A 20841-nucleotide genomic window follows, 5' to 3' on the forward strand; every position below is an offset into this window, starting at 1 on the left:
AGAAAAAGAATCTTAAGTGGGCCCCAAAGCCAGGCTCGATCTCATGACCCCGAGAGCATTACCTGAGCTGAAATCAAGAGCCAGAGGATCAACTGACTAAGCAACCCAGGTACCCCTTGATAATCCATGTTTTGATCTCCCATATACATGAATAACTGAGAACTGGCTCTGCAAGAAAATTCTATTTCACAGAAGAGACCTGTGTAACTAAGCTATTTCTGAAGTTCAGATGTCTCACCTCGTTGCAACAAGTGATCTACAACTAATAATGCTGCATAACATGCACACTTTCTGGTTCCTAGCCATTAAACAGCTCTTCTCTGTTGCAAAAATAACAGCATCGTTTGCATATGAGGATGTGAAGTCATGAGAAAGACACATTTGTTCCTTTTGCTTAAACTTCATAGAGAAACTAAACTCCTCAAGTACTCACAAAAATAAAACATAAAGATATTCTAGAATTTGAAAAATGAAAGGAGAATGATTTGTAAGTTTCAATTCTCTTCTTCCTCTTTTACTTTCAAGCAGTTTTTATCCACCTGCTTCTGCACTCTGAAGCAGTGGTTCACAAAATGCATTCCCTGGACCAGAAGCACCAGCAGCAGCTAGAAACTTACAGAAATGCAAATTCTCAGGTAGGGGGTAGCAGTTTCTGTTAGAAACTTAGAACAGGCCTAGCACTATAGATATTAATAAGCCCTCCACGTGACTCTTGCATGCTAAAGGTTACAGAATCATGGCTCTAAAGAGATCCCAGAATGTGGGATAGACTTTTTAGCATTTAAAACCAGTTCCAAGAACATAAAACAATATATAATGTTCAATGAATAACTCCTTTTACTTTTCTTATTTTTGGCTTAGTTCTGCTTACTACTGTGGATAAAATGGAGTGCTTTAAAAAAAAAAAAAGAAGAAATCATTTTATGGATTTTACGTTTTCTTAAATCTCCTAAATTATGATTTTTCTATCAACCATGTGTTTACCTTCCCTCTACTATTTTTAAAAACAGAAATGCTACCCACCTCCAAGTTAACTGTATTCACAATCTCACTGTCAGCAAACAAAGCATTCAGTAAAACACTTATTTATTTAAGTTAACTGAACCGATGACAATAAAAAAGATCAGAGTCGGTGAATTAGTTAAAAGTTAAAGAAGACAAAATATTTTTAGACCATGTCCTAAGATCATGAACATTTAGTATCGCACAGTGGGAACTGCTAGCCTCTAAGTAAGCTCTAGCGAAATACTTTATATCAGTGGTATTTATGACAAGGCAAAGAAATATAACAAGACTAAAAGTTTATTTTTAACACAGGAAAAGAGACTTACACATTTTAAATTTTACTACAAATCAAAACCAAAATGCTTTCTTAATTCAGGAAACCATGAAGCTAATCAAAATGCCAGCTCCTCAACTGTTCTTGTAATTGAGATTTAACTGTTTTTGTATACAAACTAGCTCTTTATAAAGAAGTGTACTTTAAAAATATCAAGGTACTTACTTAAAATGTCATCTATATTCTCTGTATCAAGACTTGTTATTTCAGTTGTTACAGGAGTAAAAACCCAGGTTACCTGTAGATTTAAAAAATGCAAAATTAATGAATGTTTCCATAAAAGGAAAATAATGCAGAAACTTTAATAAAAAGAAAATGAAAATTTATTAAGTTGGTTCCATTTATTTACAAAATCACTCATCAATTGTTTTAGTTTTATCTTTATTATTATTCTAACCCTTCACTAGATCAACACAATAGAAGAACTTTTTTTTTTTAAGATTTTATTTATTTTACAGAGTAGGAGATAGCACAAGCAGGGGGAGAGGCAGGCAGAGGGAAGGGGAGAGGCAGGCAGAGGGAAAGGGAGAGGAAGAAGCAGACTCCCTCTGAGCAGGGAACCTGATGTGGAGCTCGATCCGAGGATCCTGGGATCATGACCTGAGCTGAAGGCAGACACTTAAACCCACTGAGCCACCAGGGTACCCAGAAGTACTAATTTCTAAACCTAGAAACTGTTCAAATAAAACTTCCTATATTTCCAAATACACAAAAGCGATTGTTTCTAAATTAAGAAATTAAGAACTGATTCATTCTTTTAAATTAATATCGCAACAAATTTAAGGTGCAGCAAGAAAAAATTTACTGTATTATTATCTATTTGGAAAGAACACAAAACCAAAGCTAAGTCTGCTGACTCTATCCCTACCATGTATCTAAGATAAAACAAAACAATAAAGAGAAGAATTCAAGAAAGACTTCAAGTTGTGAACCAAAAGCCTTTCCTGCCTCTTCTGACATACTGGTGATAACAACGTGTTAAGTAAGAGGCTCTTAAAAAGAGTATACGAATTTTCTACTTCCAAAACATTGAACCCAAAGTTCAAGTTTATCAAAGAAAATATTAGCTTGCCATCTGTAAAATAAAGAAAAGATAAACTAATCTAGCAACAGTTCACTTCGTTTAAAAAGTAATACTTAGTGTATTTTATTCTTAGGTTCCACCTTTAACACCCCGTGTTTTTATGGAAATCCATTCACTGAACTGTGGCTACGGAGTGACAACTAAGTTAGGCCCTGACGAGAGACTGAAGACTACCCCTGTGCCCACCCGTTTCACAGTCACCTTAGTAATCACAACTGTTATAACTCAAAAAGTGACTACTTCGCCAACAATTCAATTTCTGAATGATATAAAGAGCTATGTTGATGTTGGCATGTAAACAAGCACAGCTATTTGAAATATTTCTATTAATTTATTATTTTCTTAGAAAAAGCCAAATAGCACTAGTCTTATTTTCAAGTTACCATAATCATGCAACCAATAGTGGTTGGTGGACTACCATTTCTGCTAGCAACCAATAAATTATATCTGCTAAAAGTAAACTAGCTAAGTTAAAAATCTCTGAATATATTGACATATACAACTTATTTCATTATCTTAACACTTTAAACATTAACTGGAAAGATGTGATTCCCTCATTAGTCATTATTCCCTCAGTATCTATATCTTAACTAACAGATCCTTCCCTCATCAGTGTATGACCAGCTGTGCAATCTGTTGAAAGATTAACGGAGGCATATTAAAAATTTTAAGAATTCATTTGAGCAAAAATCAATTTTAATCAGGCAGCATCCAATCTAACAGAGAGAAAAGGAGCTCCAAGGACCTGTATAAAATGAAATGAAAGGCAGAAGTGAGCAGGAAAAAGGAAGATTTACTAGTAAAAAAAAAAAAAAAAAAAAAAAAAAAGTGGGTTATTGCAAAGCCACTTTCCTTTCAGGGATTCCAGAGGTCTATGAGGCATATTAGTGAACTACTATGGACCAGGCATTTCCTTGTTGACTGTTTTAAAATTCCATTTCTAAAGTCAATCAAAGAAACACAATTATCATATGATATCCTTGATATGAGGAATTTGAGAGGCAGGTTGGGGGCTCGTGGCGGGGAGGGAGGAGAAAATGAAACAAGATGGGACTGGGGTGGGGGAGACAAACCATAAGAGACACTTAATCCAGGAAACAAACTGAGGGTTGCTGGGGGTTAAAGGGACAGGGTGGCTGGGTGAGGGACACTGGGGAGGGTATGTGCTATGGTGAGCGCTGTGAACTGTGTAAGACTGATGAGTCACAGACCTGTACCCCTGAAACAAATAATACATTATATGCTAATTAAAAAATTAATTAATTAAAATTCCATTTCTGGGAGAATCAAAACTATAATTCTAAGTTTGGTAACATAGGGCTTATTAGCATAAGTAACTCCATTTTGGGCCTGTTGTTTTGTTTTTAACAAAGCCAATTATATTGATACAAGATTTCAGAGTGAATTGCGTTGAAAAATTCAAGAAGGTGATGCAAAAATATCATAAAGCAACAAAGTTGGTCATTATCAAAGTCAAGTCATTAAATAACTTGACAGTCATTTATGGAGTATCTACTAGGTACTGAGGGCACAAATGCAGAAGGCATGGTATGCTCTACCTGGAGAAGCTCTTCGGATAGTGATGATAAAGAGGGGGGAAAAATGTCAAATACAGATAACCATCTTCGGTTGTATAGTCCAAGGAAGCCCATTTTTGAAGAGTTAGTTGTCACCCATCAAAGCTGTTTACAGAGAAGTATATTCTAAATTTAAGTGCTTTTTACTTTGAAATATTTACATGGCAAAAATATATACATGCCAGGTGATAACAGAAATGAGACAACAATCAAACTGGGTTGTATTAAATACCTATTAGTTTAGAAACATCATGCTTATTAATAAGCATGCACTTATAAGACACATTCAGCTAACAGATGTGTTGACGAGGGCCCAAAGCAAGAAAATGGTCTCTGACCCAATCATCTCTCCACCCTGTAGGGTGTAAAAGAGGTGTTTCAGCATTAACATTTTTATTAATATGCAGTATAAAGGGAAAGACAGGTTGTTTATTTAAATTGTTAGCAAGCTCCACTAGTCTGACAAATTGTTTCTTTTCATGTCAGCCCTAAGCCTAAACAAAATTCTCCCAGGGAAACATCTTTATGTCAAATGCTTTAGTGCTTAAGTAAAATAAAGACAAGTAGCTCTAGACCAGGAAGAGAGGGAGTGTAATCATTCATTTTTTTAAATTAAGACTTGAAGTAAACTTTTAAATTTATTTTCTTTAAAAGAAACAACAAAAATCTATAAAGACATTTTGAATAGAAGATCTTAGACATGGAGAATTTTAGCTTCTAATGATGAACTATTTAGACAATATATGTAAATATACAGATATAAACTTAAGATATTTTATAAGTTGGTCATTTTCTTCAGTTCATTAGCTCTTTTCCTTGTCAAGAAAACTGAGAAGCATCTCCAGTCACCTAGAAGTCAATAGATAATTCCATCCACATTTCTTGTGGATTTTGAAATATTAAACATCTCAATCTGAGATGTATCAGGTGATATGATCTTATATAAAAGGCCTATCAGTGAAATGTCAAATATTGTACCCTACTTCATTAAAAAAAAAAAAAAAAGTTGACAGGCTAGCTTTAAATAGGCGCTTCTCCAACAAGTAAGGAATATTTTCTTCCATTAGAAGGTTTTTTAAAATTGAGATATCTTTGGGAACTAAGAAGCTTACCTTTTCTTCAATTTCCCTGTATCCTCCATGTCAGTCTCTTATTTCCACAGCATTTCAGAAGCCCGTCAGCAGCCAGTTGCTTTTCCCAAAGCACATCCCACAATTTTTCTGCTCCCCCTTCTCTCTCTCTCTCTTTTTTTTTTTTAAGATTTACTTATTTGAAATAGAGAGCACACATGGTGGGGTTAGGGGTAGAGAGGGAGAGAATCTCAAGACTCCCTGCTGAGTGCAGAGCGCCAAGTGGGCTAGACCACATGACCCACAAGATCTCGACCTATGAGATCATAACCTGAGTGGAGATCCCAAGTCAGACACTTAACTGACTGAGCCACTTAGGCACCCCTCCTCATCTCTTTACATACAAGGTTTCCTCTACCCAGAGTGTCAGCTTCTCTGCTACTGCATAATCAATCCTTCAAAGATTGATTTCTTCTTCCACGGAGATCTGTCTGGTTCTCCTGGTCAAAAATAACTCTCCTTTCTCAAAAGTTCAACCTACTCCATAGGATGGGAATAGAAAAAGGCAAAACGTGCACTAGAGGAATGGAAGCTACTGTGAAATTAACATTCTTTCCTGATAGACATCAAGTTGAAACAATATACAATGAAACACCAATTACATGATGAAAGACTATTTTAGAAATAAATTTTGTAAAGATTTTTTGAGTAAGCACTCTCAGTGTTAAGTCAAATTTTAACTGTGACAATATTAACATATACATATATGTGCATGCTATAATGCTAGCCCATACAAAATGCTCTGGCTCTCACTGCTAAATCCCAGAACTGTTCCTCTTTTGTGAAAACATTAACTGAATAAGACACTAATCCAACAGGATCTTCAGAAGTATGAACTAAGTCAGTAAGAATAATACCTATTGGAAGCTAATTATTAAAGCTTCTCTGTTCATAATTATAAAAACAAATTAACACATTTTCTTTGTACATGAAGCCCATTTGAGCGGCTGTTATTCAAATATACCCTAAGTGGGAACTACTACGACACTCTCTGAATTGAATCTAACCTGCCCACAGAGGTCAGACTAATCTTTCCAAATGCTGCTTTGCATACATCAAATCATATGCCAAAAGAACATAAAAATAAAACCAAACAAACAAACAAACAAAAAGCCTCCAAGGGTTTTTCTCTGTCTACAGTATAAAAGCCTAAATCCTTAACCTGGCATTTAGGACCGTCCACAGACCTGCTTTCCTAAATAACATCCTACTGCTCCCGATCCATATCCTATCCTCCAACTACCAGGAAGTACATAGTAATCAGATATTCTCGTGGGCCATATACTCTGGCTGGCTTAAGACAAACCCAGTATTATGCCTGTTGCCATGGCATATTACTAAAAGCACCACTCCTTTCAAGTGGGTCCCAGTTCGGCAATAAATCATATGGTCACCCTATATACAGAACTTTGGCAACTGGAATTATAACAAGCTCCTCACAAATCCTAAATTATTAAGAAGTATATAATGTTTTCCAATGTAATACACAGTAAAAGGAAAAATGGAATGAGAATGAATAGAGAAGAATAAAGAATGGATATGAATGCTGCTGAACCAATTACTAGCCTCACTCACTGACTGAGACACTAGGCTCTTTGCAAGGAAATAAAACCAGTAACTCAGGAAAACCCTTCAAGGGTCACTCACAAACCAACAGTCCATATCCTGAAGTTACAAATAAAACAATGCAAGGAGTCTACAGTACATGTGATTCCTAAAATGCATCTCCTTACTGTCCTACATCCATGCCTGTCTCTGGTACACTTTCCTCTCGGAACATCCTGCTTGCCAACAGGGCTATCTAGCTTTTGAGACCCAATTCAAAAGCTATCTTTTCTATGATACTCTCCTGATGATCCCAGACCCCAGTGATTCATTTCTCTCTCCCCTGAACCCACAGAGGACTTTCCAGAGGGTGTTAACAGATTATTAATTCACACAGGTTATCTATGCTATCTTACCTCCCTCAGGAGACTGAGTACCTTGGAAGAGAGACTGCACCTTATTCAATTTTGTATCCCATAGATCATTTACTACACTAACCTAGTATTGTATACAGTAAGTACCTTCTATACAGTAAGTACTCAAGCATGTACTAAGTGAATGAAAGAGCAGATGACGTTAATACACTAAGAATATAGAGGGACAGTGCTGGAAGTGAGAAATGGGGGAAAGAGGTTCAGAAACGAGAACAGCCAACAAACATTTTTTTGAGAGACAGAAGGAGAGAAAGAATGAGTTGGGGGTGGGGGAGGCGTAGATGGAGAGGGAGAGAGACAATCTTAAGCAAGCCCCACACTCTGCGTGAAACTTGACACAAGGCTAGATCTCACAACCCGGAGATCATGACCTGAGCCGAAATCAAGAGTCAGACACTTAACTAGTCAACTAAGCCACCCAGGTGCCCCCCAACAAACATTTTTAACATGTTTGAGGATAAGGTTATCAAATAGGAGTAAAGTCTATTAAACTTGTTTTTAATTATGTAATGGTGAAGAGCATACCACTAGGTGATTATTTACAGACTTAGATGGAGAGGGAACCTCAGAATTCCTACAGAACGCCCTCCATCTCACCAAGAGCTGGGCTGAGCTTATAGTTACACCTGCTTCTGTGTCCCCCCCAGCTATATACTCTGACATGATTTCCAGACACTTCCACACACGGAACACTCTTATTTAAGAATAGCTATGTTACACTGATGGATAAAAATCTAATACTTTTTTTTTAAGATTTTGTGTATTTGAGAGAGAGCACAAGCAGGGGGAGCAGCAGAGGGAGAGGGAGAAGCAGAATCCCCACTGAGCAGGGAGGCTGATGTGGGGGCTCAATCCCAGAAGCCTGGGGCCATGACCCAAGCCAAAGGCAGACACTTAACCGACTAAGCTACCCAGGCACCCCAAAAATCTAATACTTCGTGTATTGTTCATTTTAAGGTGTTAAGTCAGTCATGAAAATCAATAATTTAGAACTTTTAGGACCAGAATCTAATAACGTATCCGGCAGAAGACGTTATTAGGTATTATTTCTGTTAGCAAGATTGGTAAGCCACAAAAGCATTTATTAGCAAGGCTTTGCTTTAAGTGTTTTATTAACATATTTTAGTTATTGTGTTTAGAAAAAAAGTATTTCCAGTGAATTTGTTTTAAAGCATAATATCTTAAAATCTTATTATTCGAATAATGGTCTCTAATGTAGCAGCACTGGCATCACCTGGGACCTTGTGAGAAACACAAACTATCAGGCTCCAGACCTATGAATCAGAATCTCCCCTTTGATAGGATCCCCAAGTGATTCCCATGTACCTTAACGTTTAGGAAGCACTGCTTTAGAAAGCAAAGCATCTGACTCTACAAGCAAGCACGTAAACCACTGTAAATTCTGTACAATGTTTTTACTCCTCAAATATGAACACAGGCACAAGTAAGACTCATTTGTGAGAAGTCTGTATTGACATGCAAAATACTGTGGTTTAAAAAAATGTGGAGTCTGTAATCTTATTAGAAATTTACAAAGATGTTAATTTTTTGAAGTATGCTGCCTACTGCCTGAATAGATATTTCTGCATGAAAATTACTGGCATAAAATAGGAGCTTTAACAGAGAATATTTCCTTCCATGTGGCATTACCATTTTCAATTGACATTACATCTGCTAGGCATTCTACAATAATAGCTTAGTGTATTTGTGCTAAATCTTTCATTTTCCTGCCTGTCAGGAGAGTCTCAAAGCCCTTTACAAACTGTGTCTCTCCTATAGCAAGAAATAAGTAATGTACCAAGCAACAGCTCTCTTCCATTCTAATCCAAATTGACAAACCAGCCTGCTACCTGAAATCTGGATGCCATGAGACCCAGGCTGTTTCTCCTCCCTGGGGCCACTTCTCTGACTCTGAGTTTTGCATTAAGCTGGCAGGCAACAGAAGCACAGAGATTTTCAGTTGGCTGCAAGGAGCTAAGAGATATGAAAGGTCCCCAGAGAAGAAAAGCTGAGGCTGACAAGCATTGTAAGAGCCTTGAAGCTGAGTATCAATCGAGGCACATCTCACTGTTAGTATTCCCAGAAGTATTATAATGAACTAGAAGTTCAAAGAAAGGGGAAAAATAGGACTAAGTATAGAATAACACATGGTAGCTATTTTAACCCTTAAGTTGCTCAGTGATATAACTTTTGGACAGGTGATACAAATTTTGGGCAAGTCAGAACCAATATGCTTTTATAAATAAACATGAGAACAATTACAACAGTCCTCATTAAATAAGTCAAGATATGGTGAGTGCAGACATGTTTGGGAAAATAAATTCTATACCCCCCAAATAATCATTCAAATATAGGTAATATAACCCCTAAATTCAAATTCTGCCAATAGAAACAACCATAGAAAATAAAAATAGGGGCGCTTGGGGGGGCTCAGTCAGTTAAGTGTCTGACTCTTGATTTCCACTCAGCTCACAACTTCAGGATTGTGAGATGAAGACAGGAGGCAGGCTCCGTGCTGGGTGTGGAGCCTGCTTAAGATTCTCTCTGTCCCTCTGCCCCCCTCCTTCCTCTAGAAAATAAAAAATAAAAAGAAATTGCTGAAATTGATACTTTTTCTTGCACATTAGTTACCTGATCACGCATGGATCTCCATTAAAACTGATGTCATTTCACAACGTACTACACAAAGCTTCACTAACCAAAACAGTGTGGTACTGGCACAAAAATGGACCGAGATCAATGGAACAGAATAGAAAGCTCAGAAATAAACCCACAATTATATGGTCAATTAATCTATGACTAAGGAGGCAAGATTATACAATGGGGCAAAGAAAGCTTCTTCAATAAAGGTGCTGAGAAAATTGGACAGCTACATGCATAATAATGAAACTGACCACTTTCCTATACCGTACACAAAAATAAACTCAAAATGGATGAAAGACCCAAATGTGAGACCTGAAACCATAAAAATCTTAGAAGAGAACATGACAGGGGCACCTGGGTGGCTCAGTGGGTTACGCCGCTGCCTCTGGCACGGGCATGATCTCAGGGTCCTGTGATCGAGTCCCACATCAGGCTCTCTGCTCAGCAGGGAGCCTGCTTCCTCCTCTCTCTATCTGCCTGCTTCTCTGCCTACTTGTGATCTCTCTCTGTCAAATAAATAAATAAATTCTTAAAAAAAAAAAAAAAAAGAAGAGAACATGACAGTAATTTCTCTGATATTGGCTGTAGCAACATTTTTAGGTATGTTTCCCCTAAGACAAGAGAAACAAAAACAAACTACTGGGATTACATCAAAATAAAAAGCTTCTGCACAATGAAGGAAACTTCAATAAAACAAAGGCAACACTGAATGGGAGAAGACATTTTAAAATGGTATATATGATAAGGGATTAATATCCAAAATATATGAAGAATTTATACAACTCAACACACACATACACACACACACACACACACACACAAACACACAGACATCTGATGAAAAATGGGTAGAGGACCTGAAGAGTTATTTTTCTAAAGACATACAATCGGCCAACATCATTATGAAAAGATGCTCATTATCACTCATGACCAGGGAAATGCAAATCAAAACAACAACGAGAGATCTCCTCCTACTGTCAGAATGGCTAAAATAAAAAAGACAAGAAATAACAAGTGTTGGTGAGGATATGGAGAAAAAGGAACCTTCATGCCCTGCTGGTGCGAATGCAAACTGGTGCAGCCACTGCAGAAAACAGTAAGGAGGTTTCTCAGAAAATTAGAAATAGAAATATCATATGATCCAATAATTTCACTACTCAGTATTTGCCCAAAAAAACAAAAACACTGAATCAAAAAGATATATGCATCCCTACATCTACTGCAGCATTATTTACAATAGCCAAGATACTGAAGCACCCAAGTGTCCATCCATGAGGAATGAATAAAGAAGGTATGGTGTATGTGTACGTGTGTATACACACACATGTACGTACATACACACACACACATACGCATACTGGAACATTACTCAGCCATTAAAAATAAAAAGATGAGATTTTGTCATCTGTAACAGCATGGACAGACCTAGAGGGTATTATGCTAAATGAAATAAATCAGAGAACAACAAGTATCATGTGATTTCACTTACACGTGGAACCTAAAAAACAAAACAAACACAAAAAGCAGAAGCAGACCCATAAATACAGAGAACTGATGGTTACCATCAGGGAGAGGGTCATGGGATGGGAAAATGGGTGACGGGGAGTGAGAGATATAGGCTTCCAGTTATGGACTGAATAAGGCACAGAAGTAAAAGGCACAGCATAGGGAATATAGTCAATGGTACTGTAACAGTGTTGTATGGTGACAGATGGTAGCTACACTTGTGGTGAGCAGAGCATAATGTATGAACTTGCCTAATCACTATGCTGTATACCTGAACCTAACGTGACACTGTGTCAACTATACTTACCAAAAAAAAAAAAAAAATTGACATTGGGGCTCCTGGGTGGCTCAGTCACTCTAAGCATCTGCTTTCAGCTTGGGTCATGATCCCTGAGTTCTGGGATCAAGCAAGGCATGGGGCTCCCGGCTCTGCAGGGAGCCTGCCTCTCCCTCTCCCCCTACTTGTGCTCTCTCTCAAATAAATAATAAATCTTTAAAAAAAATTTGATGAGAGCCTAATACAACACTGCATGTTAACTGTACTAGAATTAAAATTAAAAACTTAAAAAAAAATGGGATGAACTAATTTACCTGGAATAGACAATACAGTTCTCTGACCTTCAAAGGAGAGTCAAAAGTTTTTCAGAACTGGGAGTGATCTTCTCAATGTTTAAAAGGATTCTTCTCTTAAAAATCACCCTAAACTCCTCTAAAACCCCAAATTCTAGCAATGGTGGTACTAACAAAGCATGGGAATTGAGAGAAAAGTTAAGATGAAAATTGTTACCTTATTTTTCTGTACACATTCTGGAACCAGGAGCAGGGGTGGGAGGCACAGTGTGAGACAACATTCCACTCACTGTCTCCTGATTAGTACCTAACACTGGATCTTACAGTCCAGAACAAATACTTGCAAATATATGCCAAGAGAAACTTATGACTACTCTTCTTGTGCTACAATGTAATTCTTGCCCAGGATACCTGATGAAGGAAAGTTCCCTTAAGAGAATCTACATATATGTTGGTACATACATTCTTTTGTATAGGTCATTCATTCTACAAATATCTCACTAAGTCATCTATTAACTTACATGCCAGGCACTGTACTAGGCACTACGGAAAGGGATGTGAATAAGACTATATATACACACACACACACACACACACACACACACACACGTATACATACACACACACATATATATACATACACACACTAGCAAGATCATCAAATTTAATTATTTCTTTCATATTAAAAAAGAGATTTTCTCAAGTACTTTACATCTTTTTTTAAAAAGATTTTATTTATTTATTTGAAAGAGAGAGCGCACAGGAGCTGGGTGAGGGGCAGAGGGCGACAGAGACTCCCCAGTGTGGGACTCAATTCCAGAACTCCAGGATCATGACCCAAGCTGAAGGTAGACACTTAACCAATGGAGCCACGCAGGCACCCCTCTTTCAAGTATTTTAATTGAAGAATTATCCACAGTTCTTGGCAAAGTCATTATCTATTCTCAAAAGATAACTGCTAGGCACTCAACAATGGGAATCTACACAGTATGTCATACTCCCCTTTTGCCTAGGCTTTCAAGAAGATCTGAGTTAATCACAACACGGAACAACTACACTGACACTGTTATTGAGCAATCTTAACATCACTAAAAGTGGAACAACCAGATATTAATGCTTCTTGATAGGATGCAATAGGAAATAAAAAGCACTACTCGTGAAGTGTTCTTAACCCCCCAAACTGAAACTGACCTCAATTTAATCAAGCCCAAGAACTACTGTAAGGAAACAATGGATGAAATGTGAAATGACACCATGGGGATACAGGCAGCAGCATCAAGCAATAGGAAATTTTATAGGAAAAATGACAGACCCCAAGAAGTGGATCCTGAAACAAGTAGTTGAGTACAAGTAGCTTATCTGGAAGAAAAAGGAAGTACCCACAGAGAAATGGGGAAGGAGGCTAGGGAAGACAGCCAATATACAACTTAATATAGTGAGCTAAATGCCAATGTTTTCACTTTTTTAAAAAAATTTTTCAAGGTATACCATAAAGGCTCTGAAAAATCCTAAATTGTATAACTGAAATTCTTCAACTGTCTTATTTACCAGTTTCTACTGGTGGCATATGTATTTCTAAACTGCACAAAGTGAAGAAAACACCTCCTACTGTCAAAAAATGTTTTCACTTCACTACTAAACATGTGACCCTGACCCTTTATGGTGAGTCAACAGACTTCAGTAAAAAACTGTTCTTCAGTAAAACCTTTGGTTTCTTATTAACCATATTCACTTAATTCTGGATAACTCTAGGGCTTTTTGGTTTCCTATTCCTGAGTACCATGTTCTACAATAAAAAAATATATATATACTTTCAAAGATTTTATTTATTTATTTGACAGACAGAGATCACAAGTAGGCAGAGAGGCAGGCAGAGAGAGAGGGGGAAGCAGGCTCCCTGATGAGCAGAGAGCCCGATTCGGGGCTCGATCCCAGGACCCTGAGATCATGACCTGAGCCGAAGGCAGAGGCTTAACCCACTGAGCCACCCAGGCGCCCCTACAATAAAAATATTTTATTAGCAAATCCAATGACTCCATTTTTATATAGGCCTAATGTGTTAAACCACTGCTTACTTTAAAATCTGTATCTTCAGGGGCACCTTGATGGCTCTGTCAGTTAAGCGTCTGCCTTCGGCTCACGTCACGAACCCAGGGTTCTGGGATCAAGCCCCATGGGGAGGGCGGTCCCTTCTCAGTGGGGAGTCTGCTTTTCCCTCTACCCTCTGCCCCTCCCCCTCACTTGTGCTTACTCACGCTCTCTTTCAAATAAATAAATAAAATCTTAAAAAATACATATGGAAAAAAAGTCTGTATCTTCAAAATGGTACTGTTCCTTCTAGCTAAACCAATTCTAAATGTCAATCAGAAGTAGTCTTTGCAGGGTGCCTGGGTGGCTCAGTCATTAAGTGTCTGCCTTTGGCTTGGGTCATGATCCCAGGGTCCTGGGATGGAGCCCTGCATCTGGCTCCCTGCTTGGCAGGAAGCCTGCTTCTCCCTCTCCCACTCTCCTTGCCTGTGTTCCCTCTCTTGCTGTGTGTCTCTCTTTGTCAAATAAATAAATAAATAAAATCTTTAAAAAAAAAAAAAAAGTAGTTGTAGTCTTGGAAGGCCTTATACTTGCTGAAATACTTACCCTAATTCAATCATCAGAGAAAAAGAATCTTTAATGCTACCCATAGGTCTCGTACAATTTTAATTAACTTTGCAAAGCAAATGGATTTGTCTTTCCTCCTTTGGTCTAAAATTCCCCCTAGTGGTGGTCTCAAAGCTTTCATATATATAAAGCGTGATTACTTCATGATCTCCATCACTACCATGTAGTATTTTAGCTTTCTAAGCACTTCCACTGAAAGTAATCAGGGAATGACCATAGCTTATTAAAAGGAAGTCTGAATGTAAGACTCTATTTCCCTTGTGCACTTCTGTCTTTCTTTGCTAACTGCCATGAGATACAGGTAAATAAAGAAGGAATAAGGATAGACCTAGAGGGTATTATGCTAAATGAAGTAAGTTAAATAGAGAAAAACAATGATTTTACTCATATGTGGAATCTATTTTTTTTTAAAGATTTTATTTATTTGACAGAGAGAGATCACAAGTAGAGAGAGAGAGAGAGGAGGAAGCAGGCTCCCTGCCTAGCAGAGAGCCCGATGCGGAACTCGATCCCAAGACCCTGAGATCACGACCTAAGCCGAAGGCAGAGGCTTAACCCGCTGAGCCACCCAGGCAGCCCTCATATGTGGAATCTAAAACAAACAAACAATCAAAAAGCAGAATCAGACCTACAAACACAGAGAAGTTTAAACTGATGGTTGCCAGAGTAAAAAGGGGGTGAGGGGCGGGCAAAATGGGTGAAGCTGAGTGGAAGATACAGGCTTCTATTTATGGAATAAACAAGTCACAGGAATAAAAGGCATAGCATAGGCAATATAATCAATGGTACTGTAATAGTGTTTTATGGTGACAGATGGTAGCTACACTTGTGGTAAGCAGGGCATTAATGTAGAGAGATGTTGAATCACTATGTTGTACACCTGAAACTAACATAACATTGTCTGTCAACTATCTCAAAAAAAAAAGGCCACGGTTCTAGAAAGTTTACAATCCTCTGAAAGGACAGAACACTAAACATTATGTACATAATAGCATAACTTTTATTCACTTTTCAGCTAAATAAGGCTGTAAGAGGACCTAAATAATACATTAAAAATTTTTATCTGATTTACCTGATACTATTACCTCAAGAAAGGGGGAAGGAAATTAGGAATGAGAAGGGGCAAAGGGATATAGGTTTTCATTTTTTTTCCAATTATACTTTTCTTTCCATATTAAATTGTTTAATCAAGAACATTTTCCTGTACCATTTGAAAAATTATTAACTAAGCAGTATCATTTGTTTTTACTCTTTTGACTTGTGTGGTAAGATTTTTAAACAGATTTCCTAACAGTGAATAATTCTTATCTTCTTAGAATAACTCCATCTGCTCAAGTTGCAGATTTAATATTCTACTAAATTCTACTTGCAAATATTTTACTAGAGTATCTGTGCTAATATAATAGTTGAGACTGTTCTGCAGTTCTCTTCTGTACTGTTTTTACTAGATATTGAGGTATTTTACAAGATATTTATGTCTTTAAAAAATAACCGGACAAGTTTCACCTTTATGATTTGAAATAGTTTAGACAGCACAAGGGTGGGTATAGCATGGTGGCTGAGTGTAGCCTTTGGAGACAGACTGCCTGGATTTACATCCTAGATCTGTCACTTCCTAGTAGTTGACACTAGGCAAATTAACCATTTTGTGCCACAGTGTGGTCAAAAACGAAAGGGGTGATGATGATGACGGCAGTATGATTTCACAGTGTTATTTTCAGAATTCTTACAAAGCACATAATAAGTTTTCATAAGCTCTTTGAGTATTTATAAGCATTCATCCATGAAACTGTCTGAGCCAGGTCCTTTTAGGGAGTGTATCTCTTTTTAACGTTTTTTTTCAAGTTTTATTTATTTAAGTAATTCTAAAACCAATGTGGGGCTCAAATTCACAACCCCGAGATCAAGAGTTGCATGCTCTTCCAAATGAGCCAACCAAGCATCCCTCTTTGTAACTTCTCTGTGTAGTCATAGTGATACATATAGGTTGAACTGCTATGGGAAATAATATGAATATAGCACTACTATTTAGTCACGTCCTTCCCCAGAGCTCTGAACCCCAGCTCAGTGGCTCCCCCTTTCAAATCCCTATATTTTGATGATAACAATCTCTTCTTTTATCTCCCTCAATCTAGGATGGAACTACTCCATGGAGTTATTATTGTTTTTGGTTTTTGCTCTTTCAGCCCCCAACACCTATGAAACCAATTCCCTATATTAAATCCCTCTGTTGGGGGAAAAGAAAAGGAACAAGCACAATTAAAAATTATTAATATCAGAAATGAAAGAGAGGCTATCACACTACAGATCCTATGGATATTAAAAGGATAATCAAAGAATACTATGAACTACTTTGTCCACAAATTTGATAACCTAGATGAACCAGAACAGTTTCCTGAATGACACAATCTGCCAAAACTCACACAAGAAGAAAGAGACTATCCATATTAAAGAAATTGAATCAATAATCAACAACCTTCCAAGACAGAAAGCACCAGGCCCAGATAGGTTCACTAGTGAATTCTACCAAACACTTCAGGAAAAAATTATAACACTTCCCTGTCATCTCTTTTAGAAGACAGAAGCAGAGGAAATACTTCCTAAATCACACTATGAAGCCAGTGTTACTGTAATACCAACACCAGGCAAAGACATTATAAGAAAACTACAGACCAATATCTCTCATAAACATAAATGCAAAAATCTTCAGAAAGATACTAGCAAATTGAAACCAACAGTGGATAAAAAGAATTATATACTATGACCAAGTGGAATTTATTCCAGGTATGCAAAGCCAATTCATCATTTGAAAATCATTCAATGTAACCTCTCACATCAACAGGTTATAGAATAAGAATTATATGATCATATCAATACATGCAGAAAAAGCATGTGACAAAATATAACGCCCTTTCATGATAAAACTCTCAGTAACCTAGGAATAGAGATGAACTTCCACAACTTGTTAATGAACTTCTACAAAGAAACTACAGCTACCATTATATTTAATGGTGAGAAACTTGAAGCTTTCCAATAAAGATCAAGTACAAAGCAAAGATGTCTCCTCATGCCACTGTTTTTTCAAGATCATACTGGATGTCCCACCTAATGCAATAAGACATAAACAGATTAGGAAGGAAGAAACACAACTGCTTTTGTTTGCATGGCATGATAATCGAAGCAAATCCAAAAGAAATGACCAACGGAAAAGAAAGTCCATAAATAGACCCATATAAGTAGAATCAATTGATCTGACAAAGAATCAAAAGCAATATAATGAAGAAAAGAGCCTTTTCAACAATGATGCTATGACACCTGGACATCCACATGCAAAGAAATGAATCTAGACACAGACCCTTCACAAAAATTAATTCAAAATGGATCACAGAACTAGGCACATAAAACAAAAAACTATACAACTCCTACAAGTTTATAAAGGAGAAAATATAGATAAACTTGGTTTTGGTGATGACTTTTATTTTTATTTTCTTTTAAGATTTTGTTTACTTAGGTGGCTCAGTGGGTTAAAGCCTCTGTCTTCCGCTCAGGTCATGATCCCAGGGTCCTGGAATCGAGCCCCACATCAGGCTCTCTGCTCGGCGGGGAGCCTGCTTCCTCCTCTCTCTCTCTGCCTACTTGTGATCTCTGTCAAATAAATAAATATTTTTTTAAAAAGATTTTGTTTACTTATTTGACAGAGAGAGAGTACAACAGGGGTAGTGGCACACAGAGGGAGAGGGAGAAGCAGGCTCCCTGCTGAGCAGGGAGCCCAGTATGGGACTTGATCCCAGGACCCTGAGATCATATACCGAGCTGAAGGCAGACACCCAGCTGACTGAGCCACCCAGGTGCCCCCAGGTGACTTTTTAGATACAACACCAAAAGCATGATTCATGAAAGAATGAACTGATATGATGAATTTCATCAAAATTAAGTTTCTGCTCTGCAAAAGACACTGTTAAGAGAGTAAGATTACAAGCCATACATTTGGAGAAAATATTTACAAAAGACACATCTGATAAAGGGCTCTTATCCAAAATATATAAAGTATTCTTAAATCTCAACAATTAGAAAACAAACGACTTGATTTAAAAAATGGGCCAGAGACCCTACAGACACTTCACCAAAGACATGCAGACAGCAAATAAACATATGAAAACATGCTCTGCATCATATGTCATCAGGAAAATGCAAATTAAAAGACTGAGATACCACTACACACATATTAGAATAGCCAAAATCCACAATGCTGACAACATCAAATACTGGCAAGGATGTGGAGCAACAGAAACTCATTCACTGCTGGTGAAAATACAAAATGGTACAGCCACTTTGGAAGATAGTTTGGCTCTTTCTTCCAAAACTAAATATCCTCTTACTATGTAATCCAGCAATCCGTGCTCCTTGGCACCTACTCAAAGGAAGTAAGAGTGTATGTTCACCTAAAACCAGCACATAGATATTTACAGAATCTTTACTCATAATTGCCAAAACTTGGAAGGAACCAAGATGTCCTTCAGTAGGTGAACAGATAAACTGTGGTACATCCAGACAATGGAATATTATTCAGTGCTAAACAAGAAATATGCTATTAAGCCATGACAGGTTATATAGGAAACTTAAATGCATACTACTAAGTGAAAGAAGCAAATCTAAAAAGGCTACACTATGTTTGTTTCCAACTATGATATCACATGAGAAACAAGAAAAGAAATGGTAAAGCTATCGAGATAGTGAAAAGATCAGTGACCAGAGGTTAGAGAGGAGAGATGGATGAATCAGTAGAGCACAGAGGATTTTTAGGGTAGTGAAACTACTTTGTATGATACTATAATGTTAAATACATGTCATTACACATTTGTCCAAACCCACAATAAAGCCTAATGTAAACTATGGACTTTGGGTGATAATGATGGGTGAATGTAGACTCATCAACTGTAATAAATATACCTCTCTCATGGGGGATGTTGTTAATGAGGGAGGCTACATATATGAAGGCAGGGATTATACAGGAAATCTCTGTATCTTCTGCTTAATACAGCTCTGAACCTAAAATTGTTTTTTTAAAAAGTCTATTTTATTATTCCTTATTTCATTATTAATGCAAATAAAGTTATTTTACTAAATATCTTCAATGCAACAAAAATACTTAATTCACTACTTTTATTTTCAAGCCTAAGGAATAACATTTGAGCTACATATACATGCACACAAGTATTTTTTTTTTCTCCCTATGTATCTATATAAATACAGATTTGGGGTCAAAAAGGACCACAGAGACTGCAGTGGGTTGAACAGGGTGCCCCCAAAATTCATGTCACCCAGAACTTCAGAATGCAACCTTATTTGGAAATGGGGCTCCTATGGACCTAACAAATGATCATGAAATGAAATCATCCTAGACTTAGGGTGGGCCCTAAATCCAATGGCTGGTGTCCTTGAAAGAGGAGGAGAGGACACAGAGACAGAGAGAAAAAGATGATGTAAAGACGAAGATAGGGATTGGTGATGCATCTATAAGTCAAGGAATGCCCAGAGCCACTAGAAGCTGCAAGAGGCAAAGAGGGACCTCCCTAGAACCTTCTCCCCTAGAACCTTCAGAGGAATCAAGGAACCATAGCCATGCTAGTACCTTGATTTCAGATTTTTGGTTTCCAGAATGGTGAGAGAATACATTTGTTTTATGCCTTCAAGTTTGCATTAATTTGTTGTGGGATCCGCAGGAAACTAAGACAGAGGCAAAATCGTATCAGTTCACTTTCAAGAACTAAGTATGTGTACCAAAGAAGTCATGACCATTCGTATAAGTATCTGGCATATCAAATATATCATAGGCAACAAGTCTTGATCATTATGATCCTTTCATATGATAATGGCCTTGCATGTGAAAAACCTGAGACTATTATAAAATAATGAAAGTTATTTCACCGTGAAAATGCCTCTTTTCCTTTTTATTTTACTTTTGCCAAGGAGGTGGAAGTTTTATACTGTTTTTTGTTTTGTTTTGTTTTGAAAATTTATTTATTTGAGAGAGAGAGAGAGAGAGCGCATACAAGCAGGAGGGGCTGAAGAAGGGAAAAAGAATCTGAAGTCAACTCCACCGTGAGCGTGGAGCCCAACACAGGGGCCGGATCTCAAGACAATGAGATCATGACTTGAGCAGAAATTAAGAGTTAAACACTTAACCAACTGTGCAATTCAAGCGCCCCAGTTTTATTCTGTTTTATTGTTTCCTTAATACCTAGTATGATGTTTGACAAATAGCAGAGACGCCACAACGTTTGCTAAATGAACAGACTGAACCAAATAACTTTAAAGTTCTTCATAGACAATTCTATGAGATCACAAAAGAAGCCTA

General features: G+C 37.4%; 1 protein-coding gene across 1 annotated transcript in view; it reads right to left on the reverse strand.

Moving 5' to 3' along the window:
- The window catches only part of ERP44 (endoplasmic reticulum protein 44), a 92722-nt gene that overhangs the window by 55922 nt on the left and 15959 nt on the right, over positions 1-20841 (reverse strand). The window contains exon 2 of the mRNA XM_032860708.1: positions 1505-1577. Within this exon, the coding sequence (XP_032716599.1) occupies positions 1505-1577 (73 nt within the window). The remainder of the gene's footprint in view (positions 1-1504; positions 1578-20841) is intronic.

This window comes from Lontra canadensis, unplaced genomic scaffold (assembly GCF_010015895.1).
Source record: "Lontra canadensis isolate GAN:19392208 unplaced genomic scaffold, GSC_riverotter_1.0 scaffold19, whole genome shotgun sequence".
In the NCBI taxonomy this organism is placed as follows: domain Eukaryota; kingdom Metazoa; phylum Chordata; class Mammalia; order Carnivora; family Mustelidae; genus Lontra; species Lontra canadensis.